Here is a 19647-nt window from a genome sequence, read left to right on the forward strand (position 1 = left end):
TACAGTGTCCCTTTCCTTTAATTAAGACATACAACAAAAAGGTGAAAGTTTATTGTTGAAGATGCCAAAACAAATCGGTTGTACATCTAACGAATAGATAGCAAAGCTATTATTCCAATAGTATTAGCGAAACTCGATTGCCATTTATGCGGCGAGGACGATCTAGTTTCGGCTGTGTACAATGTTTCCTTTATATACGACGTGTTGGATTACGTCTTGGAAACATCCAAACATGTAGATTAGGTTTTCCCACCTGAAAAAAAATAATCGAAATAAGTAGAAAACATAATCATTTAATATAATGTCAAACAGGTTAACGTATTAACAGTGGCTTGGGTGGAAAAAACTGGGGTGAATTTACAGTTGCCCGAGATCGAAGTTTTAAGCATAACGACGCGTGATAATAGTAAAAGCCTTCTTACTTGTCGGAGTCTAGTATGACCAGGTTGCCGTATTTTCCGACCTCGAGTGATCCATGCATGTCGGAGACGCCAAGCGCATGCGCGGCGTTGATAGTGGCGGCGTTCAGAGCTTCCGGCATGCTTATGTGTAACAGAACACAGGCGAGATGCATCACCATTGGCTGCCAAATACATGGAATACAAACGATTCAATGCATCACGCAAACATCACCGACTCACATATACTCATTATCGTGAACATTATTCTCGACTTGTGCCGTTAAATAATTAAGTCAAATTTGTACCCAACACCATCTGAATGGACTATGTTGCACGTGTACCTTACCATTGCAAGGCAGTATGCGTTCGGGTTGAAGTCCGATCCCAGCGCCACCGCCATGCCTGCGTCGATCATGTTGCGCACCGGCGGTGGCCGCAGTCTCAGGATATAAGCGGTCGTCGGCAGTACCACACCCACACTTCCGGCCGTCGACATGGCGTCGATGCCCTTGTCTGATATCTCTTCTAGGTGGCTAATGGCCAGGGCACCGAGCTCCGCACCCATCTAAGGAAGTTGATAGTTACATAGCTCATTGTGCAACGTAATAATATATGCATGTTCATAGCTCTAAATCAGTAACGGAAATTACTAAAATTTATGCAACACTGCCGAATGGGAAACATCATCTTGATACCTCTGCGGATCCCGTTGGATGAAGTTCGTCTCCGTGAAAATTGACATTCATTCCAAGAGCTTTGCCCGCCGTTAAAATGAGGCGTGACTGGTCGACGTTAAACACGCCACGTTCGCAAAAAACGTCAATGTTGTCCACACGAAGAGTGCCGTCCTCAACACGTCGATGTATTTCTGGTATGTGTTGGTCCAAGATGTCGTTTGTAGCTTCCTCGGCGGTTTTATTTCTGAAGTCAAGTAAACTACAAATAAAACACTGAGTATTTACAATTCAAATGCCATGCATTTATACTGGCATGTTTGAAAAATATGAACAGTAACTCAAGCAGCATAAAACAATAAATAACCGCGTGAACTAACTTAGGAACGGCGTGAGCGCCGCAATATGTCGACGAGACCCCAATGGAAAGTTCATGTCTCGCGCGGTCAATTACTTCCAACATTTTCATTTCTGTCTCGAGATCGAGGCCATATCCGCTCTTGCACTCCACCAGTGTGCTTCCCGCCCTCCGCATTGCCTCCAACCGGCTCCGCAGGGAAGAAAAAAGCTCCTGTCCAGAGGCTTTCTGCGTGTGGTCCACCGTGTAGTGTATCCCTCCGCCGGCTTTGTGAACGTCCATGTACGTCGCCCCCGCAAGCTTAACGAATTCATATTAATCATTATGACATTCATTGGAGGCATACAATTTTGAAACAAATGTTGTTTTCTTCTCTCAAAATATGCTAATCGTCCGATTTTTATTGGTACAAGTACGTGTTTATGCACATCTTAAGACTTGTTATTTCTTCAAAAACACACTCCGTCCGTGACGCCGAGAAACAAGAATTCGGTTAACGTATAATATGTACTGACCTTCATGGCAAACTCGTGAACCCGATCTCCCGCCCAGACTGGGTGAGTATGGGCATCTACCAAACCTAGGATATACAAGCATAAATGTGAAATAAAAGTCTTGTGTTCCGCTATTTGTGACTGAAAGCGGCGCAGATGGAGACGAAAACTGGTTCCAACGAAAACGTACATCTTTGACTTGAACGTTTGATTTCACCAAAGACACATAAGTATATGTACATGTAGATGTCAGTTCATTTTAAATACTAGTATACCTGGTATGATAGATTTTCCCGAGGCGTCAATCACGTCATCGGCGGTGACGTCAGGGTTACGACGCCTAACGTCTGAGTCCAATCCGATATCTACAATGCAACCGTCTCTAAAAACAGACGTTACTTCTAACTTTAAGATTAAAGACAGACCGACAGTATACAGTTCACATTATCAAGAGTAATACTTGTCTTGTAACACGAGTCCTGCTTTGATGATTTAGTTAAATTGTGATTCAAACATCACTAAAACCGGTGTTTTTGACATGCTTGAAAAGTCAACGTTTTATAACATAAAATAATGTTTTGTTGCACATAAGTGTACCTGCTCACAAGTATACTGTATCCAGCTTGTTCATTATTCAAGTCTTCTAAGACATCCAGCGTCTTCATTTCAGCACCATTCCGGACCCTCTTTCCATCAGACACAACTTGAACTATTTGGCGTGCAGAGTGCACATAAAGCTTATGTTTACTCATATTTAATGACAGAACTTCAATGGTTTACTCCTGTATTAATACTATTTCAGCACATGTTCATGAAAACTGCCTTTAGTATTATCACAATAACCTACTGTATACACATCAGCTCTTGTAAGATTGAATGTTGGGTTTATCTATTGTTATCAGTGTACTCTAAAATGACCTCTTTCCTCTTTCCAGATTCACACAATGGGTCCTCTAACTTTCTTTAATGTGCTTATTATAACAAATTACATATAGATACATTTTATTTATTTTTTTAAACAGGGCCAATGTTAATATAATACACACAAACAGTATGAAACATAGTTTATTATAGTCTAGTATAGTATTATAGTCAATGTTAGTATACTTCTTATCATTATGGTTATTATTATGCCAGCTATCAAATATATTTGGGAAATAATAACTTGTTTTTAAAAAAAAATGCATATACATTTCCACAAACTGACTGATGTATAAATTTAAAATATGAATATAAAATGTCATAAATGAAATGAATTTTGGGGATGTTCTTGGGGGCATTTTGACTACCTGCTGGGGGACGCTTTCACCAAAATGGGTACATTTTGACTGTAAATTGAAAAATATACTTGTTGTTGAAACATGGACTGTTTTCAGATGTGTATATATAATAATAAAAGACTAAAAAAAATTCAGTTCAATAAAACTACAGCTGGAAAATGAGAAACAAACACAGTGCATGTCAATAATTTATTTTAAGATAATATATAGTTAAAATAGGAAAACATATGATATTGCATCTAACATTAACTGATCATCATTGACCACAGAGGAACAAGTTTCAACAACCATTAAAAAAGTCAGCTTATTCTACAAGCACACATGTTTTTGACGAAGAATAAGGCAAACTCCTTTTTTTAGATAACATTTAAAGTTAAAACAGATCCATTTGATGGTGGTTAACATCTTCTTGTTTATCGCCTCTTCTATTCTTGGCAACTGTTTGAAGGTTATGTTCCCAGTTGAAGATGTAGTTTTGAAGTTTTCATTAACCATTTATGTCCCTCTCACTGATTATCCCTGGTCATTTCATGGATTTCAGGGTAACATGTATCATAATCATCCATAAATCATAATTATCACGATCTTCATCTTATACATCATGTGGCTAATAATGGATGATGAGTATTAACAATGAAACAGTGTGTCACAACAGTGGCGTAGCACAAGTGTAATATAACTTGTTCAAATGGCTTTGGAATGATTGGACTTCCTCTTCATTTACACACACACATACAGTACAATTTTGTCCACACATCCACCCACATCTTCATCTAACCGGCACGTTTTCTCGCATAATAGCCGAGGCACGCACATATCCCAAGGATGCCAATAATAAGTCCAAGCACTAAAGCTATACCGTCACCAGCGTCAAATGCGGCAACCCCTGGAATCAGGGAACTGAAAAACATAACTATCAGCTGAAAAAGTGCCATGTTGTCAGCCATCTTTACAAGTCAGTGGTATCACGTGATGTGTCATATGATTTGTTTGGCGTGTTCGATTAAATTTTATTGTTGTAGGTGGTTGCAGTTGAGTGATAGTGGTTTTTGCAATACGCGGTAATGATTTTGATAATATAAAAAGGTATTTTTTATTTTAATAGGCTTTGAAAAATTTATGAAGATTGTATTTACAACAAAAACAAAAATTAATCGATTAAATATGTGCAGTTTTTGTTTTGATCATGTGACCATGACCTCACTCTGGGCTGAAAATGGCGGCTCCCAGTGTCTCAAAATTAGAAACACCAGAAAATACAGCCACTCCTAGTCCACAGCTGGGTCGATCGGCAATCAATGAAATTCACACATCAGAGCAAAGCGGTGTCCCTCTAAATACACCTTGGACATTTTATCTGGACAAGTAAGTATAATGTAGTTTATGTTGTTTTTTGCAGATGTCAAACTCGTATATTAATGTTGCAACATTTTCGGTTTGACAGTTGGCGGGAAATCTTGATATCTCATAGCGTAATGTGGGACCCCTCCTCAATGAAGCAACAATCTGAATAAAAAAGACGAAAAGATCTAGGTGGTGTTCACTACAAATGTACTGTTGCAACGAAATTGTTTTATTCTGCTCACACCTGCAATGCGTTAAGTAGGGCAATGTTTATCTGTTTTGTTTTGTATTCTTGTTGCAACACAGCCCCACAATGCAGGCAGGGAGCCAAAAATCAAATGTCAGAATGTTTACTGAGCGCATGTCTGGTCTTATATCTTATATAGAAATGCAGTTTACGTTAGACAAATTGCATGCCATGATAACATTGCCATCTGTGTATCTAATCAAAATGCATTTTAATGAACTATCTTCCCTTACATACTAATGGGTTTATAGCATTAACAAAAGGTCCTAACAATTAACAAGAGTAAATTGCTGTTTTAGCACTTCTGTATGACTAGTGACATTCTGGGTCCTTTTCGATGTTCCTGTGGGTGAAAAGCTGTCAATTTATTTTACATTGATTCAGATCGACACCAGGGACATCAGCAGCAGAATATGCAGCCTGTTTGAGGAAGCTGTACACAGTTAGCACTGTTCAGGTACATTGACATCCAGTTATTGAACATACCAATTTTGAAGTACATTGAATGCATGCATTTGTTGAAAACAAATCATTGGAAATATTGTAATGAGGGGTGTCATGATATACTAGTATGAAGCAAAATTATGGCTGAACCATTTTATGAATGAAAACAGATGATATATCTTAAGAGAGAAACAATGTTTACAAAATAGTTCAGAACAAAAGGCTAAATGTGACTTGAAACATAAAATCATTGAATTCATGCTGTCTGGAAACTTTGCAATACAGATATAAGAAAATAGTGGTGGTGGATCAGAAAACCACTTTAACTTAAGCATTATAGTTTTTCTATAGTTTAGTGTTCAGTGTTCCTGTTTTAAGTCAAGTTTCGAGGCAAAACTGAAATGATTCTGATATATTGTTTGTTTTAACAGTTTCAACTTTAAAAATATATTCAAGTCAAATTCATTCAAATATGTCCTAGTCTTTATTCATATATGAGTTAAATGATGCAATATACCATGTCACTTATCATTGAACCTTTCTCTGTATTTTAATATACTCTTGGTATGCTCTTGGGGTATTGTGACACCCCTAATTGAAATTGATCAATCAATATGTGATTTGAATTACTATATGGGCTGTTTCAAAAAAAATGGTACCATTAAGTTTTTCTATTGTATAATTATTTCTTGATAAGCATTATGCACAATTCGCTGTATTTCAGTTATGTACCAACTTTTTGCACTACTTTGCAAAGTTTGATTAGAATATGTCAGACCAATAAAAAAATATTTGAAATACCTTAACTTAAGCTGGTTTTCCTCAGAATGCTTGTAATTGTAGTTATTTTGTAAAACCATGGCAATGAACAAACATACTACGAAAAAATAATCGCACAAATAATTAGGGAAACTTTTCAAAAGAAAGTCTTAAACTTCTAGTGCAAGTATTTTTCTTTAGATTTAAAATGTTAATTGTGAAGCAATACATGTAATAGTTTAAACATATTTATTTTACAACGATTGTGAAACAAGTTATTACAACATTATATTAATCACTCTCGTTAGCACGATTTTACGCGAGAGTGTGGTCTTGTGTTGTGGGGGAAACCGGAGAACCCGGAGAAAACCCACTTGTCCGGCTTGGTGACCACAAACCAAACTCACATGCGCCCAAGCCGGGAATCGAACCCGGGTCGCCTAGGTGAGAAGCGAGTGCGCTAACCACTGCGCTAACCGGACAATACATGTAATCTTTGAGTTCAGGCCAAAAAATGTACATTGTGAACTACTATTCCTCCAATATCTGACACTATATGGTGACAACCGGAGTTTGTCAGGAGTGCAACATTTACTACTTAATCAATAGTGGTGAGTAAATTTTAATGGTTCAGTTAAAAACAGGTGAAGTTGCATTTCCAGGAAGTATTTTATCAATACTTTCAGATTTCAGCACTAACAACTGTACTTGATGCACTCACTATCAGCATTAGGCTAATAACTGCATGTCAGGAGTGCAACGCTTTTTGAAGCATTTATGTGGCATGTTGTTTTAACCGATTGGAAAATGTAAATTTATTGCTAGGACTTACCTTTTTTTTTTCAAAGTAGTCATATAAAAGATGTATTTGAAATGAAAAACTGGTATTGAAATGAGTTTTAAATGATAAAATTGGTTTACGTATTAAATCCATATTTCAGATTTTATTGAAACTGAAACATGAAAAATATAATTATGGACATTTAAAAATAAAACCTTACTAATGAATAACATCAAAGTAAATGTAATAGGTTTAGAATAAACATTAAAGTTGAATTTTAAAGAAAGATTCATTCCCATTTTTTTGAAAATTAACACAGCTTAACTTGATGCACTCCTGACAAAATTTTATAGAATGAAACTAAAAGTTTGATTAAAAAAGACACACAGTAATTATATTTTGCAGTGACTCTAGTGTTATTTGAAGAACTATTTTGACTGTAAACAATGGAGAGACTTATTGTTGATTTACCTGTCATAAGGAGATCACAAATAAAACTAAAATACACATTCCACAATACAAATAAATGCCTCATCAGAGAGATCCAAGAGATTCCGAGAGAAAATGAGACAGAAAGGAAGAGAAACCCAAAGTATAAAGAAGAAATAAAGCAAAAAAGACTATTGAATCCTACTTATGATGCAAAAGCATTGTCAGATATCAGATGATGGCAGTAAGTAAGCCGCAAAAAAAAAGCTATAACAGAAGAGAAGACTAAAAAGCTGACACCAATACACACCTGTAAGACTTCCAATGAAAACCAAAAGTCTAGTCTTTAAAGCAGCAGATAGATTTTGTATAAGAAAGAGAACTGAGCATGTAGGCAAACACCCAAGTCGAAGAGCTTGGACACCTGATAAAAAGCCACCTGAAGAAGAAGGTCCAAGCTGCTAGGAGAAAGTAGTGATTTATAAAGGAAAGGAGAACTGGGAGTCAGTATTGAACTTGAAGTTGGAAGACCAAGAAAAGAAGTGTCAGATGTTAAGAAGAAGCTGGCATTTTCCACCATGGATTTACAACTTGATAGAAAAGAGCTAAACAGTTACATGAAAAGAAAAAAGAACGGTAAAACAAGTTAAGGACAAAGGCTAAAGCTTACAAGAAGACTGATATTCTCCAAGTTTCAAGAAGCAATAGTTGTTGAGTGTAATGTTTCTGGATTTTTTTTCATTATGCATACCATCATTACAGAATGATATGATGGAACTTTGTTTGTTTAATTCAAAACTTATATTAACGATGAATGAATACTTTTTCACGTAATTCCAATAAAATTTATTCACTTTCAGAATACAAAGCGAAGACAATCATATGTATTGTTTTAACACTATTTAAACAAATATGATTGATTTTTAAGGAAGATCATCATAACTGATGCACATACTTTTAATGAAGAAAATGTTATTGTGCAGTTTACATATCATTTTTTTTGTCAGGAGTGCAACGTTTCTGGCAATTTAGATATGTAAATAAATTGTGGCATCAAAAATTTTAACAGTGATTAACTCTTTTGAAACTTTCAGAAAGTTCAAGGTTGTCTTTCAAAGAAACATTTTGGATATTAATGTTTTAATCTGGCTATTATTTTAACCAAGGCATAAACTTTTGTGTGCACACATTGCGAAAAAAAACAACAATATTGTAATAAAAAACATATTTCTAGTTCAAAATTGGACATACAGTTGCTTTGAAGGTGTTAAATTGTGTAAAACTTCTTTGCCAATGAAACTCAAAACCATCTATGTTTACTTTGTTGAGTAGTTTTCAAAATTTTGATATGTTAGCTGATCTAGTTATTCATATGTTTTTCCTTTATCAAGTTCATTAAAAGTTCTGCTTACAATTTATATTGGTTGTTTTCAATGAACCATTTGCATTTTTGTAAACTTTGATAATTGTAGATCATTTGGATATGTTAAATGAAGTGATGTAAACACTTTAAAAAATGAGTAAATTTTCTGCCTCTGGTACCATTTTTTTTAAACAGCCCATATCATCAGTTTGGTTGAAAGGTTTTTATTAATCAGTTTAAATAAAATGGTAAACTGGTACTTACCAGTGAATAAAAATGCAGAGTTTCCTTTGGTTAGCTTTTCTTGCTTGTGATTTAAATCATTTCAGCACACAAGGTAACTTGTTCTATAAGGAATATTAATATTGATGTTTTATTAGGGTTTCTGGAGTGTATACAACAACATCCCAACTGTTAACAAGCTTGGTTCCCGGTACAGTTACCACCTGATGAGACACGAGCGGAGACCAGTGTGGTGGGTGCATCTATTTTTTCCTTAGTTCTAAAGCTAATCAGACACACATCTTTTAAAAAGAAATCATTTAAAATTAATTTTATGTAACTCGTGTCAAAAGATGGTATTATTGATAACTTATGATGTGAACAGAGTTTATAGATACAAATGGTTTCAATGCACCCAATACCAAAATGTCAAATGTTTCCTTAATGATGTTAAGTATTTTCAAGACACTTAAGCCTCAAATCGGAATATGTCTGACCTTGATTACTTATGTGTAATAATTTGAATCCATAGAATCCATCTGCATTTGTTTATCAATGGCTCTCAATATATTTTCATTAGTGAGTTGAGTTTGAGTTGAGTAGAGTATAATGGTTATAATAACATTGTATTTAAATCAGGGCCGCTGGCATCAAGTGAATTAAGGAGTACCATTTTAATATATAAATGGATAAATAATGTGTACAATTGTTCTATAAGAAGTGTTTGCATTGTTGCAGGGAGGACCCATATAACTGTAATGGGGGAAACTGGAGGATGAAATGCCATAAATGGGACACGGTGAGACTGCGTTCTCACTGGTTTACTAGTTGTACATTTAGACTGGTCTACTAGTTGTACATTTAGACTGGTTAACTATTTGTAGATTTAGACTTGTTCACTAGTTGTAGATTTTGACTGGTTTAAATGTTTCATTGTATCAGACTGCAATATACTTTGCCTTCCTAATTACACATTTTGTGACAAATAACCATCAGTACAAGGTACATAATCATTATGCATAAGTCAATTGTAACCACGGCTCTGGGGAATAGCGGGGACTTTGACTTTCGGTCCAGCCAAGCCAAGGTAAAATCCCCACCCTGCTGGGACAACCTGAAATACCTGCCAAATGCCCTGCACCACATGGACGATAGGTAAGGACCATTCCCCACTATTTTGGGCGCCAAGATAAAACCACTGCATTCACCCGGCACTGCGGGGCCACCTGGAAGGTAAAAACACGGCCCATTTCCCTGGCTATCCCCGGTATACCCCCGGGCTGGGGGGGGGGGGCGTGGTTACAATTCATTGGTGCATTATGCTTAGGATTTAAATGAGACACTGATATTATAACATAAATATGTATTCAGTCTTTTATTGTGCATAGCTTATCAACAGATACTGCCTTGAAAGATTAGTATATGCCTGTACATGTAACACAGAAGGTTACTGCTTTTAGTTTCACAGTACACATATAGGATACATAATTGTCAGATATGATTTTTCAGCAATTATGTTAATGTTTCAGCAAAAAGTTTGGCAGGAATTGCTGCTGGCAGCTATTGGAGAACATCTATCAGACTTTCTTGCTGAAGGTGGGCATGAACAATTCTTGCAAAAATATATATGTAAAAGAATACCTATGGTTGTGGCACAATGTTTAATTATTTATTTAGCTTATGGCCACATCCAACAGAGTGATCACCTAGTTTCATGGTTTATCAGGGCGTTCATTAAAGGATGTTGGGAAGTATGCTGCTCCCTAAAATTGAGTTTAACTTCTGAAATTGAGTTCTTGGAAGTACAAAATCATTCATAATTTTGATGAATGCTTCTTAATGTGAAACCTTGGAAGTTCAAATTATCAAAATAAGGTATCAGTGTTACTTTATTGTCTTAATGGTCACCATTTCAGTGTTGAGGTCAATTGAATTATGTTAGTTTATACGTGAATTTCAAACCTTATACTTTCAAATAAGTTAATTTTAAACATACTAGTTTAAAAATAGTGGAAAAGTTGTAAGGGTGCAAGAGACTTTAAAAGCCTAGTTTTAGGAATGTTTGGCATGATAATTACCTGCTGGGCATCTCCTGCTAATTGCACTGGTGTCACAGTAGGGGCCAATTTTCTGTGTATTCGTTTATTAACTCAGAGCCATTTAGGGTCCATTTATATAATAAAACTTCAAAAACTGCACAGCAGGATACTCAGATCGGTGATCTGATAAGAGGGACCAAGGCAAGTAGATTAAGATCAATAAACAGAGGTTGTGTACTATACACAATTTGTTATTTATTTATTTTTTTTGGGGGGGGGGAGGGGTCACTTATAGAAGGCTTAAACTAGGCCTTTCACTTCAACAATTCAGAGAAAAAAATCCAAAATTGATAGCAATAAAGTTCAAATTCTTGATGGAAGCCCTGTGAATAATCCATTGGACCTGTCTTTTATTTATGTGTGACAATCAAATTCAGGCCAATGGTAAACGGTATCAACCGTCATATTTGATAACATTTTACAGGAAACAAAAGATCATTTCAGATATATGATCACAGCTACAAAGAAAACACACACCACCAATACTTCCTTATGCACTGTTGATCAAATCTACCATAATTTTGTTTTCTTTAAGGAGACGAGATTAGTGGAATCAGTGTCAGTATGCGTGAGAGGGATGATATCGTTACAATTTGGAACACAAAGTCGCAGCTCTCAGAAAAGTCTGATATACTGGTGAAGGTGAAAGAGCTGGTTCCTGACGTTAACTTTACAGCAGCCTTTTACAAAGGTAAGATGAAATGGTTTTGAACCTTGTCATGTAAGCTTCATTTCACAATGTATAACCAGACCAATTATAAATCAAGTGAAGTAAATTTTGACATGCCGAACATAGTTTATCGGTGACAACTTACTTTGAGTTTTTTTCTCTGAATGGAAAGGTAATATCCCATCATCTTCTTTAGGGCTTGTAACATTTACTTACAAAAATAATAGTTAATTACTTATATTTATTATTATGAAACAAAGGCTGATGAAGTATTTTCAGTTATTGTACTATAAGTGTAAATAAGAATCCAGAATGTTGTGAAATATGACAGAATTATAATATTAAAGTGACACTCATATTTGAAATCAATACACAAACATGTATAACAAGCATTAATTTTGAGTGATAAGGCTTTAACTACTTTAATACTAAATAATGCATTTATGGAAATATTAATTAATGATAACAAGATTGTAACTGTGCATATTAATTATCTGAAAACAGACAATTATTAAATGACTAGTGGGTCCTATAAAAATTTACAGTGATTAAGTATCGTCTCATAAGGTCGAAATGCCGTGTTTTTTGCACCTTTCTTTTGAATTAAACATGTTATCCTTCATAAGAACCATTGTTTTCGATATTTATATATATTTTATGGTAAATTAAAACAAATGTAAGATTAAGAGTGCATCTATAATACTGACCTTTACATTTTTTCCCCATAAACTCTCCTCGAAAGATTACCAATGTAGTAACATTGACAAATGAGCGGAACTAATTTTCAAATTTAAAACATTGAAAATTCTTCAAACCAAGTACCAACATTGGTGCCGATTCTTGCAATTACTACTTAGCCATTCTATATAGTAACCTTAGGCATGACAGTTTCAAACTTTAGTCAAGGCTGTTTTGGTTTTTTTTTAATAAATCCAATCTTTCAGACATAAATGAACATTAAAAATTGTTTTAGAGTTCAATGGAGAAGTCATTTAATAGCTACAAACATGTTTTCATGTCAACTCCAGTGGTTATTACTGCATTTATTCCAGTCAACGCATCACCAGATTTCATTAATTTCATGTTTATTGTCAATATGATTACCAATTGAAATATGTATTAGAATAGTGAATGATATTATCGAACACAACTGGTATATCAGTATTAATTTTGTGTATTTTTTGGACCCCAAAATGTTTAAAAATTTGATTCTGCTTCAAATTGGCTTTCAAACATGTTACCATTTGTGAAACAGTGAGATATTTTTTAATCAGAACCATTTGTTTGATTTATACGGTCGAAACGAATGATGGGCATCTGCTATGGGAAAGGGGAATCACCGCTGTATACATTTGAAAAATATTTATAAATATAAGTTAAAAAATACAGTGATTTATTTTGTATGTAGAATAATGAAGAAGGCAAGGTTAAGGCTGTTTAAGGGTGCCCCATCCTGGTCTGGTCAATAAATGAAGATATTTTATTGTTGAATATTATTTTTTCTCAAATTATTTTCTGAAACAACGAGAAAATGTGAATATATACCTATTCATTTCATGCATTTATTGAATCTTGAATGGAATTTTCAGTTTGACTTGTGGATTTCAAGATTGCATAAATGCTTCTGAAATGAATTTCAATTCTTATCTGGGCAACCACATACAAACACAGTCATGATACTCCTAAATCTGTTAACTTCTTAGTCAGTTAGAAACATTCTCATTCATCAGAGGTTTGATAATGATAAATCTAATGCATAACATCATCACTCTGGTGAACGAGAATGGTTAGAAAATGATATGTAAAACACCCGTCCAAATTATATTACATTTAATAATATTTTCTAGCGATAACTTTAACAACCATTTTATAATGATTTCATGTCTCTGTTTCAGCATTTCAAACTCACCAGGCGTTTGAAGGACACAGCAAATAATCTTAGGAATCGACGCATTGTGATATTTTATTGTTAAAACATGTACAAATGTTGTTACACTACACAATTCTACTGCAGTTTGTAACTGCTTCTCACTATTCCAAAGAGATTTTGTAACCTGTGATTGATGCCCAATAGAGGGGATTGTAAGTGCTTATAACTTCCATGTGTGTCTGAAAACTGAGGCAGCATAATTTTGCATTATAAATGTAGATGTTTGCATTTTTGCTTTCGGCTTATTTTATGTGGTTATGAATTTAGAAGGACTGAATTTATTGTTGAAGGCCCTCTTTGAAAAGTTTTAAGTTCCCGACCTGAAAGGTTTCTTTGAAATAATGAAATTAAATAATCTACAGTAAAAGCATGCCACTGGTGCATTATAATTTTCTGAGCCGTTTTCCTTCACTAAATTGTTGATCGTGAATATTATGCCTCTAATTGTAATGGATTAAAATTAAAAGAAGGTTACTGCTGCATTTTGACAATAATTTGATGGTTTAAATACTAACATTACATGGCTTAACCCAGATGATTGTCCTTTTACCAGAAAGAAAATGTTTATTTAATTGATATAGTCGAATGAAATGAATTTTTATTTAAAGTGATACTCTTATTTAAAATCAATACAAACACATGTATAACAAACATAAATTTTGAGTGATAAACCTTTAACTAATGCATTTATGGAAAATATTAATTGATGATAACAACAGTGTAACTGTGTATAGCTGAAAACTCACAAATAAAAGATATACAATGATCAACTATTGTCTCAAAAGGCAGAAATACATGCACCTTTCTTTCAAATGAAACACTTTAATCTTTATAAAAATCTGTTTTCGATATTTATATATCCTTTTCGATAAATTAAGACAATTCTTTGGATAAAAAGTGCATCTTTAAAGATAAATTTTCTTTAAATTATCAGCAATTGTTTTTTGTCCGCTCTACATTGTTGCATTGATGTTAAATTATGTTATATCTTTTATTTAGAATTGTTTGTCCTGTCACCATTTTCAAGTTTGAATATGTCCGCATTGGAACATTTAATGGTTGTATTTTTAATAGATTCTTGTTATCGCTGCCGAAGTTAAAGTCTGCACTTTTCTGTGTATTTGATAGACTAACAATAGGCTTTTATTTTGGACATATTTTTAAATTCTTGAAAAAGATATAGAGTGGTTTCTGTGCATGTCAGTGTCGTTATTGTAATGAGAGTTGTATAGTTAAATCACGTATAGATCTAGATAAATCACGAATGAAATAAAAGTCAAAAGTACAATTTTTATTTATGACAAATGTTTATGTTATCACATAACTTTGCTAGTTTTGAGTGTTATACAACTATATCATATTTTATGATATTACACTAGTGTAATTAAACTTGTCGTATTCAAAGCTTTTACCTGAAAGTACAACAAAAATTCATTTCTGAAGACAAATGTGTCTTGTGATAAAAAGAATCTTTATGAGTTTCCATCTAAAACTTAATTTTATGAAACATGATTTGAAAAAGTTTAAAACCATGCAAAAGGTTTGATGAGTTTTATAAATGTTTGTATGGTAACTCGCATAAGATCCAATATTATATGTATATATATCTAACAAATTGAAATCAACTCTTTCAATTGAATGTTGTTTGAAGTTGCCAACTATTTCCCAAAATGATATAATGTATTTGTTAGAAGATATTTAGATGCAAGTCTCTAAAGAAATCCAGCTAGATGATATTGCTCATATTGTGATGTATAAAATATATTAACTTTGTAGTGATCAATCATAAGGGTGTGTTGAATGCAGCCTTGTTTCTTACTCTGTGTGCAATGTTCATTCTCTATAAAGTAGCATTGCTAATGTTATATGTAGGTATTTGATACAATTGGGTAACTTTTCTTTTTTTTCTTGCCATACTTTTTCTATTAATTGAATACGAGCCATATTGCACGCTTTAAATGTAAGATAAAAAGAGTTTATATTAGGTAAATGTTGCTTTAAAAGGTACAAATTCACAAATTTCATTATTTTTTTATTAAAGTTGCTGTTGTATTAAGTAATATGGCAGACAAAGCTGTATTACAGGGGACATGTTTGGAAGGGCAAAGGACATAAATTGACTTTAAATAAAGATCTTAGTCGATTTTAATTGTATATTTGAAAATATGAATTTTGAGAGAGGATTTATTATTCAGTGATTGTAAATGTCAGGATTAACAGTGAACTCAGTATTGAGAGTTTTTAACTTAAAACTAGTATTTTGCTCGGACATTTGCAACAACAGTATAAAATATCTTGAAATAAATATAAATGACTTTAGAAACATCTTAAAAGGTGTTCTAAGGCCCTTTAGCCTGCTCTTATCATTTAGCCCACAAACAGACCCCTGGCTATTTTTCAGGATTTTCAATTATCAGCTACTAGAAACACGGAGTGGTCACATCATTAATTGAATCAGGACTAGGTGTATTTATATTATTTGATGTCGGGTGAAAGTGTATTTTAGTTATCCAAACCTTGGGAAAATTTTAGTATGTTTGTTGGGTGAATGGGATACAAATAGACATTTGTAAGTAAACGTGCTATGGTGGGATAATTTCTTGTAAGCATGCCCTATGTGCTGTAATATGTAAGCTCTTTTATACGAAGCTTCTTTATTCTTGCTTTGATTAAATGAAAACACTAGTATCATAAGGACTTAATGAAACTAGTATTTGTAATATTATGTAAATATCTTTTTATTTCTAGTCTTGTATATTTAGTATTTAATATATAACATGATGAAATCAATTTGAAATACCAGTATTATTTGGTGTATGAATATAAGCTTGCATTTGAAGCTTAATAGAACATATTTATACTAATCTAGCCAAATTTTACCAGTAGAACATCATTTCTTATGGTTTCTTTGAAGGCAGAAGCTGGTCTTCATAAGGGCAGGAGGAAGCAGCAGCCCCCATCTTCTAAATCTTCTATTACTCTTAAGCTAAAACCCTGGCAATGTTGGTAATACTCGTTACAGAAGATTGTGCTATTCTTACAAAGCTAAAAACAAATTTATTCATTGAAATATGTTTACTATTATTAACAATTTTTTTTTTATATATTTATGTAACAGTTTGTCACAAATTGGGCTTTTTACCACAGTACAATTGATATGATTCTGTGGATTATAAGGGTTATAATGTTATGTAATATGTAGATATGTTTACTTGCTTGTTTGTGTTTAACTGTACTGTTTGTTTCAGCTATGAAGTGTGTTTATTTGTTGTGTGGTTATCTTATACATTTCATGTGCTATTTTGTACGGTCCTATTGTAGTGAAATAGATGTAGCACCTGTTATCCACCATCTCGTTAGTGTATTACAAGTGGGGATTATACAAAGATTGTGTATTGTCAAAAATCGATTGTTTACGATAGAGTTTGCCAACAATCAATTGTATAATGATGTAATTGCTTATCACTTTGTGGCTGTAATACTCTAGAAACAGAAACATATTGTAGATCAACTGTATAAATCATTTTGTTTTCAACTTTTAAAAAAATGAAGCTTATTATTGATAAAAGTACTTCAAAATAACAGATGTACAACATATTTCCTTTAAATGTTAATTCATTATTAAGAACACTTCAAACCACTTTAGTTAAAACATATTATTGGACTTCGATTTTGAGAACATGATCCAAAATTGATGCAAACAGCTTGACCGATTATTTCTGATGATTATTTACTAGCATGCTTTTACACCCTACTTGCAAGGTTGGTATGATGCTTTTTATAATGCATTAATTGCCATTGTACATTTTTTCACATTCATTGTACATGTGTAGTCATCAGAAGATTTTAAGAAGTGTTCAAAAAGAGATATATGATGTTAATATATTACACTATCATTGATTATGAAAAAACGTATGTCAAATTTAATTGATAATAATTGATTATGATAATGCCTGATTCAATTCATTCCATGGGTTCAAAGAGTCTCTGTGTGTGATTTTGTAGGCTAGGTTTGTTAAAAGTGTTTGTAATCAAGAATATAATCATCATGATGCAGTTTATGTATCCTATTATGAATGTATAATGCTATTTCTTATAGAAATGCATATCTTGTGGGGGAATCTTGGGGGAATCTTGTGGGAATGTATGTTATTGAAGATTGGAATCTCAAACTCTGCTTAAGAGAAGAATTCCTCAAATTTGTATGTTCAAATTTCAACCGGACTTTTCAAAAAAAATACATTCAAAGATTTTTTATTGGCTTGTTTTAAAATATCATTAGTTCATATCTGGTTGGTAAGACAATGAAAAGATGCCTATCAAATTACATTCTGTATGAGTTTCAGCCTTTTGACAATTATGTTGTAATCTAGTTCAAATACATATTCAAGATATGTAAGGTAAGATATTAGAAAAAAAAACATTATGGAAAACATTTAAACCTGCTTTTGTATGGTCACAATTTTTTCAGAAAAAAATGCTTTAGTTTATTGGATTTGTTATGACATGTTCTTTGAACTTTTTCTTAAACACATGTTTAAGGTCCCATTTAATTAATAATTTGTTTGGCCGCTCAGAACTTCCCGTGGCTTGACTTTGACCTACGGTGGAAAAATATAAAATAAAACCTATCAAAATAATCTATTTTTATAGATTAAAAAGACACATGCACAAAAAAAACCTACCTACCAACCCACCCCTCAAAATGTTGGTAGGGCAAGGCTTGACAAACTATGTATTAATCATGGTCTTACCCAATGTTAAGCAAGACCGTTCTGACAATCTTACCATGCATTGTTCAAAGGTTGGAAAGATCAGTTCAGTTGCACATTCACATGTGTACTGTTCAAAATTCTCTATTGTTGATATGTATATATTCTGTATTCCTGCTATTTTTGTACGTTGGTGAAAAATATCATGTTGATTGTATGTGGTAAATGTATGTGCAATGATAATAAGCGACCATAGAATTTTATTGTAAGCAAATTAACTGAAGCCATTGTTTTTGATATTTAAAGATAAACATTAACACTTCAGATGTGTTCATATTGAACACTTGTCAACAACGTTAGAGACCTGTCTAACGTGCCTATCAACAAGGTCTGTGTTATGTTTTCAATACTGGGCTAGTCCCTTTTCATAACAACAATATAACTTATGTTCGTCTGTGACTCCAGCTCACTCACACAATGAAGTACGAAAATTAACATGCATATATTTAATACATATACTAATACTGTGTTGATTTTGATATACAAGTTTAGGTTATATGTAAACTAATTAAATTATTGTAGCCTCTGTTTACAAAATGTATTCTGATAAACATGAATGACTGGAACCAGTGAAGTGGAGTCCAAACGGACCAAGTTGTGGAAGGCTGTTTGTCCCTTACCTGGTCGAGGTCGTCCTTTGACATGGGTCCATTCTGGCCAGTCTGTTTTGAGGATGACCCACAATGTCTACGCTAAAAGGGAGCTTTTATGTACACAGCATATGTATCACCCTAAACATGTGAGCATGGTTGTTTAAAAGACATTTCCTATGTGTGTATGTTTTGGAAATTATCAAGTTGTTAATTATCATACATGTATATGCATAGCTGACAAAACCGTGCCGAACAATTGTTAGTAAAGTTGTATGCTGTCTATATGTTTGTCAATCAGTATACCTGGTACCTAGATTCCGACAAAGTTAAAATTTTAAATGCCTGGACGACGACAGAACTAAAGATGAGTCTTGGTGCAAATTGATTCCCATACCGTTGGTGTCGAGTTATTTGCTGGGTTAATTCTAAGCAGGTGAATGTTCTGTTACTGTATTTCCTGTGACTCGTTACACAAACAATATAAGCCATATATTTAAAGATGTAACAAGAGCATCAAAACACAAATTGCTTTCACAATCTAAGCTTATACCTAGTTTGTCATAGAGTGAACAGTATTAGGTCATAAGATAGTAAGGTATGAAATGGAACTGAATGTAACAACAAACCTTAAACAAAATGAAACACGTTAGCAATACTGAGCGCAGAACTAAATGTTAATGAAACACGAAGCAATGCAGTAAGTTTGATGGTAAGCAGAACTGATCTCAGAACTACAGTAAATGAAACACGAATCAATGAAGTTAGTTAAGTGGTAAGCAGCACTGAG

At 33.6% G+C, this 19647-nt stretch overlaps 2 protein-coding genes across 2 annotated transcripts; one reads left to right on the forward strand and one right to left on the reverse strand.

The window, feature by feature from the left end:
- Positions 1–45: 45 nt before the first annotated feature.
- Positions 46–2732, reverse strand: LOC128216708 (probable imidazolonepropionase). Its single transcript, XM_052923353.1, has 8 exons — positions 2525–2732; positions 2203–2309; positions 1949–2013; positions 1456–1733; positions 1097–1322; positions 748–966; positions 423–583; positions 46–253 (listed from the first exon to the last, which is right to left on the reverse strand). Exons 1-8 carry the CDS (start codon positions 2677–2679, stop codon positions 163–165), a joined length of 1302 nt encoding a protein of 433 aa, XP_052779313.1. The 5' UTR covers positions 2680–2732; the 3' UTR covers positions 46–162.
- A 1673-nt stretch (positions 2733–4405) lies between these two features.
- LOC128217144 (eukaryotic translation initiation factor 4E type 3-like) lies at positions 4406–19140 on the forward strand. Its single transcript, XM_052924066.1, has 7 exons — positions 4406–4572; positions 5183–5255; positions 8955–9049; positions 9535–9595; positions 10326–10392; positions 11431–11586; positions 13461–19140. Exons 1-7 carry the CDS (start codon positions 4424–4426, stop codon positions 13499–13501), a joined length of 642 nt encoding a protein of 213 aa, XP_052780026.1. The 5' UTR covers positions 4406–4423; the 3' UTR covers positions 13502–19140.
- Positions 19141–19647: the final 507 nt, after the last annotated feature.

This window comes from Mya arenaria, chromosome 14 (genome assembly GCF_026914265.1).
Source record: "Mya arenaria isolate MELC-2E11 chromosome 14, ASM2691426v1".
NCBI lineage: Eukaryota > Metazoa > Mollusca > Bivalvia > Myida > Myidae > Mya > Mya arenaria.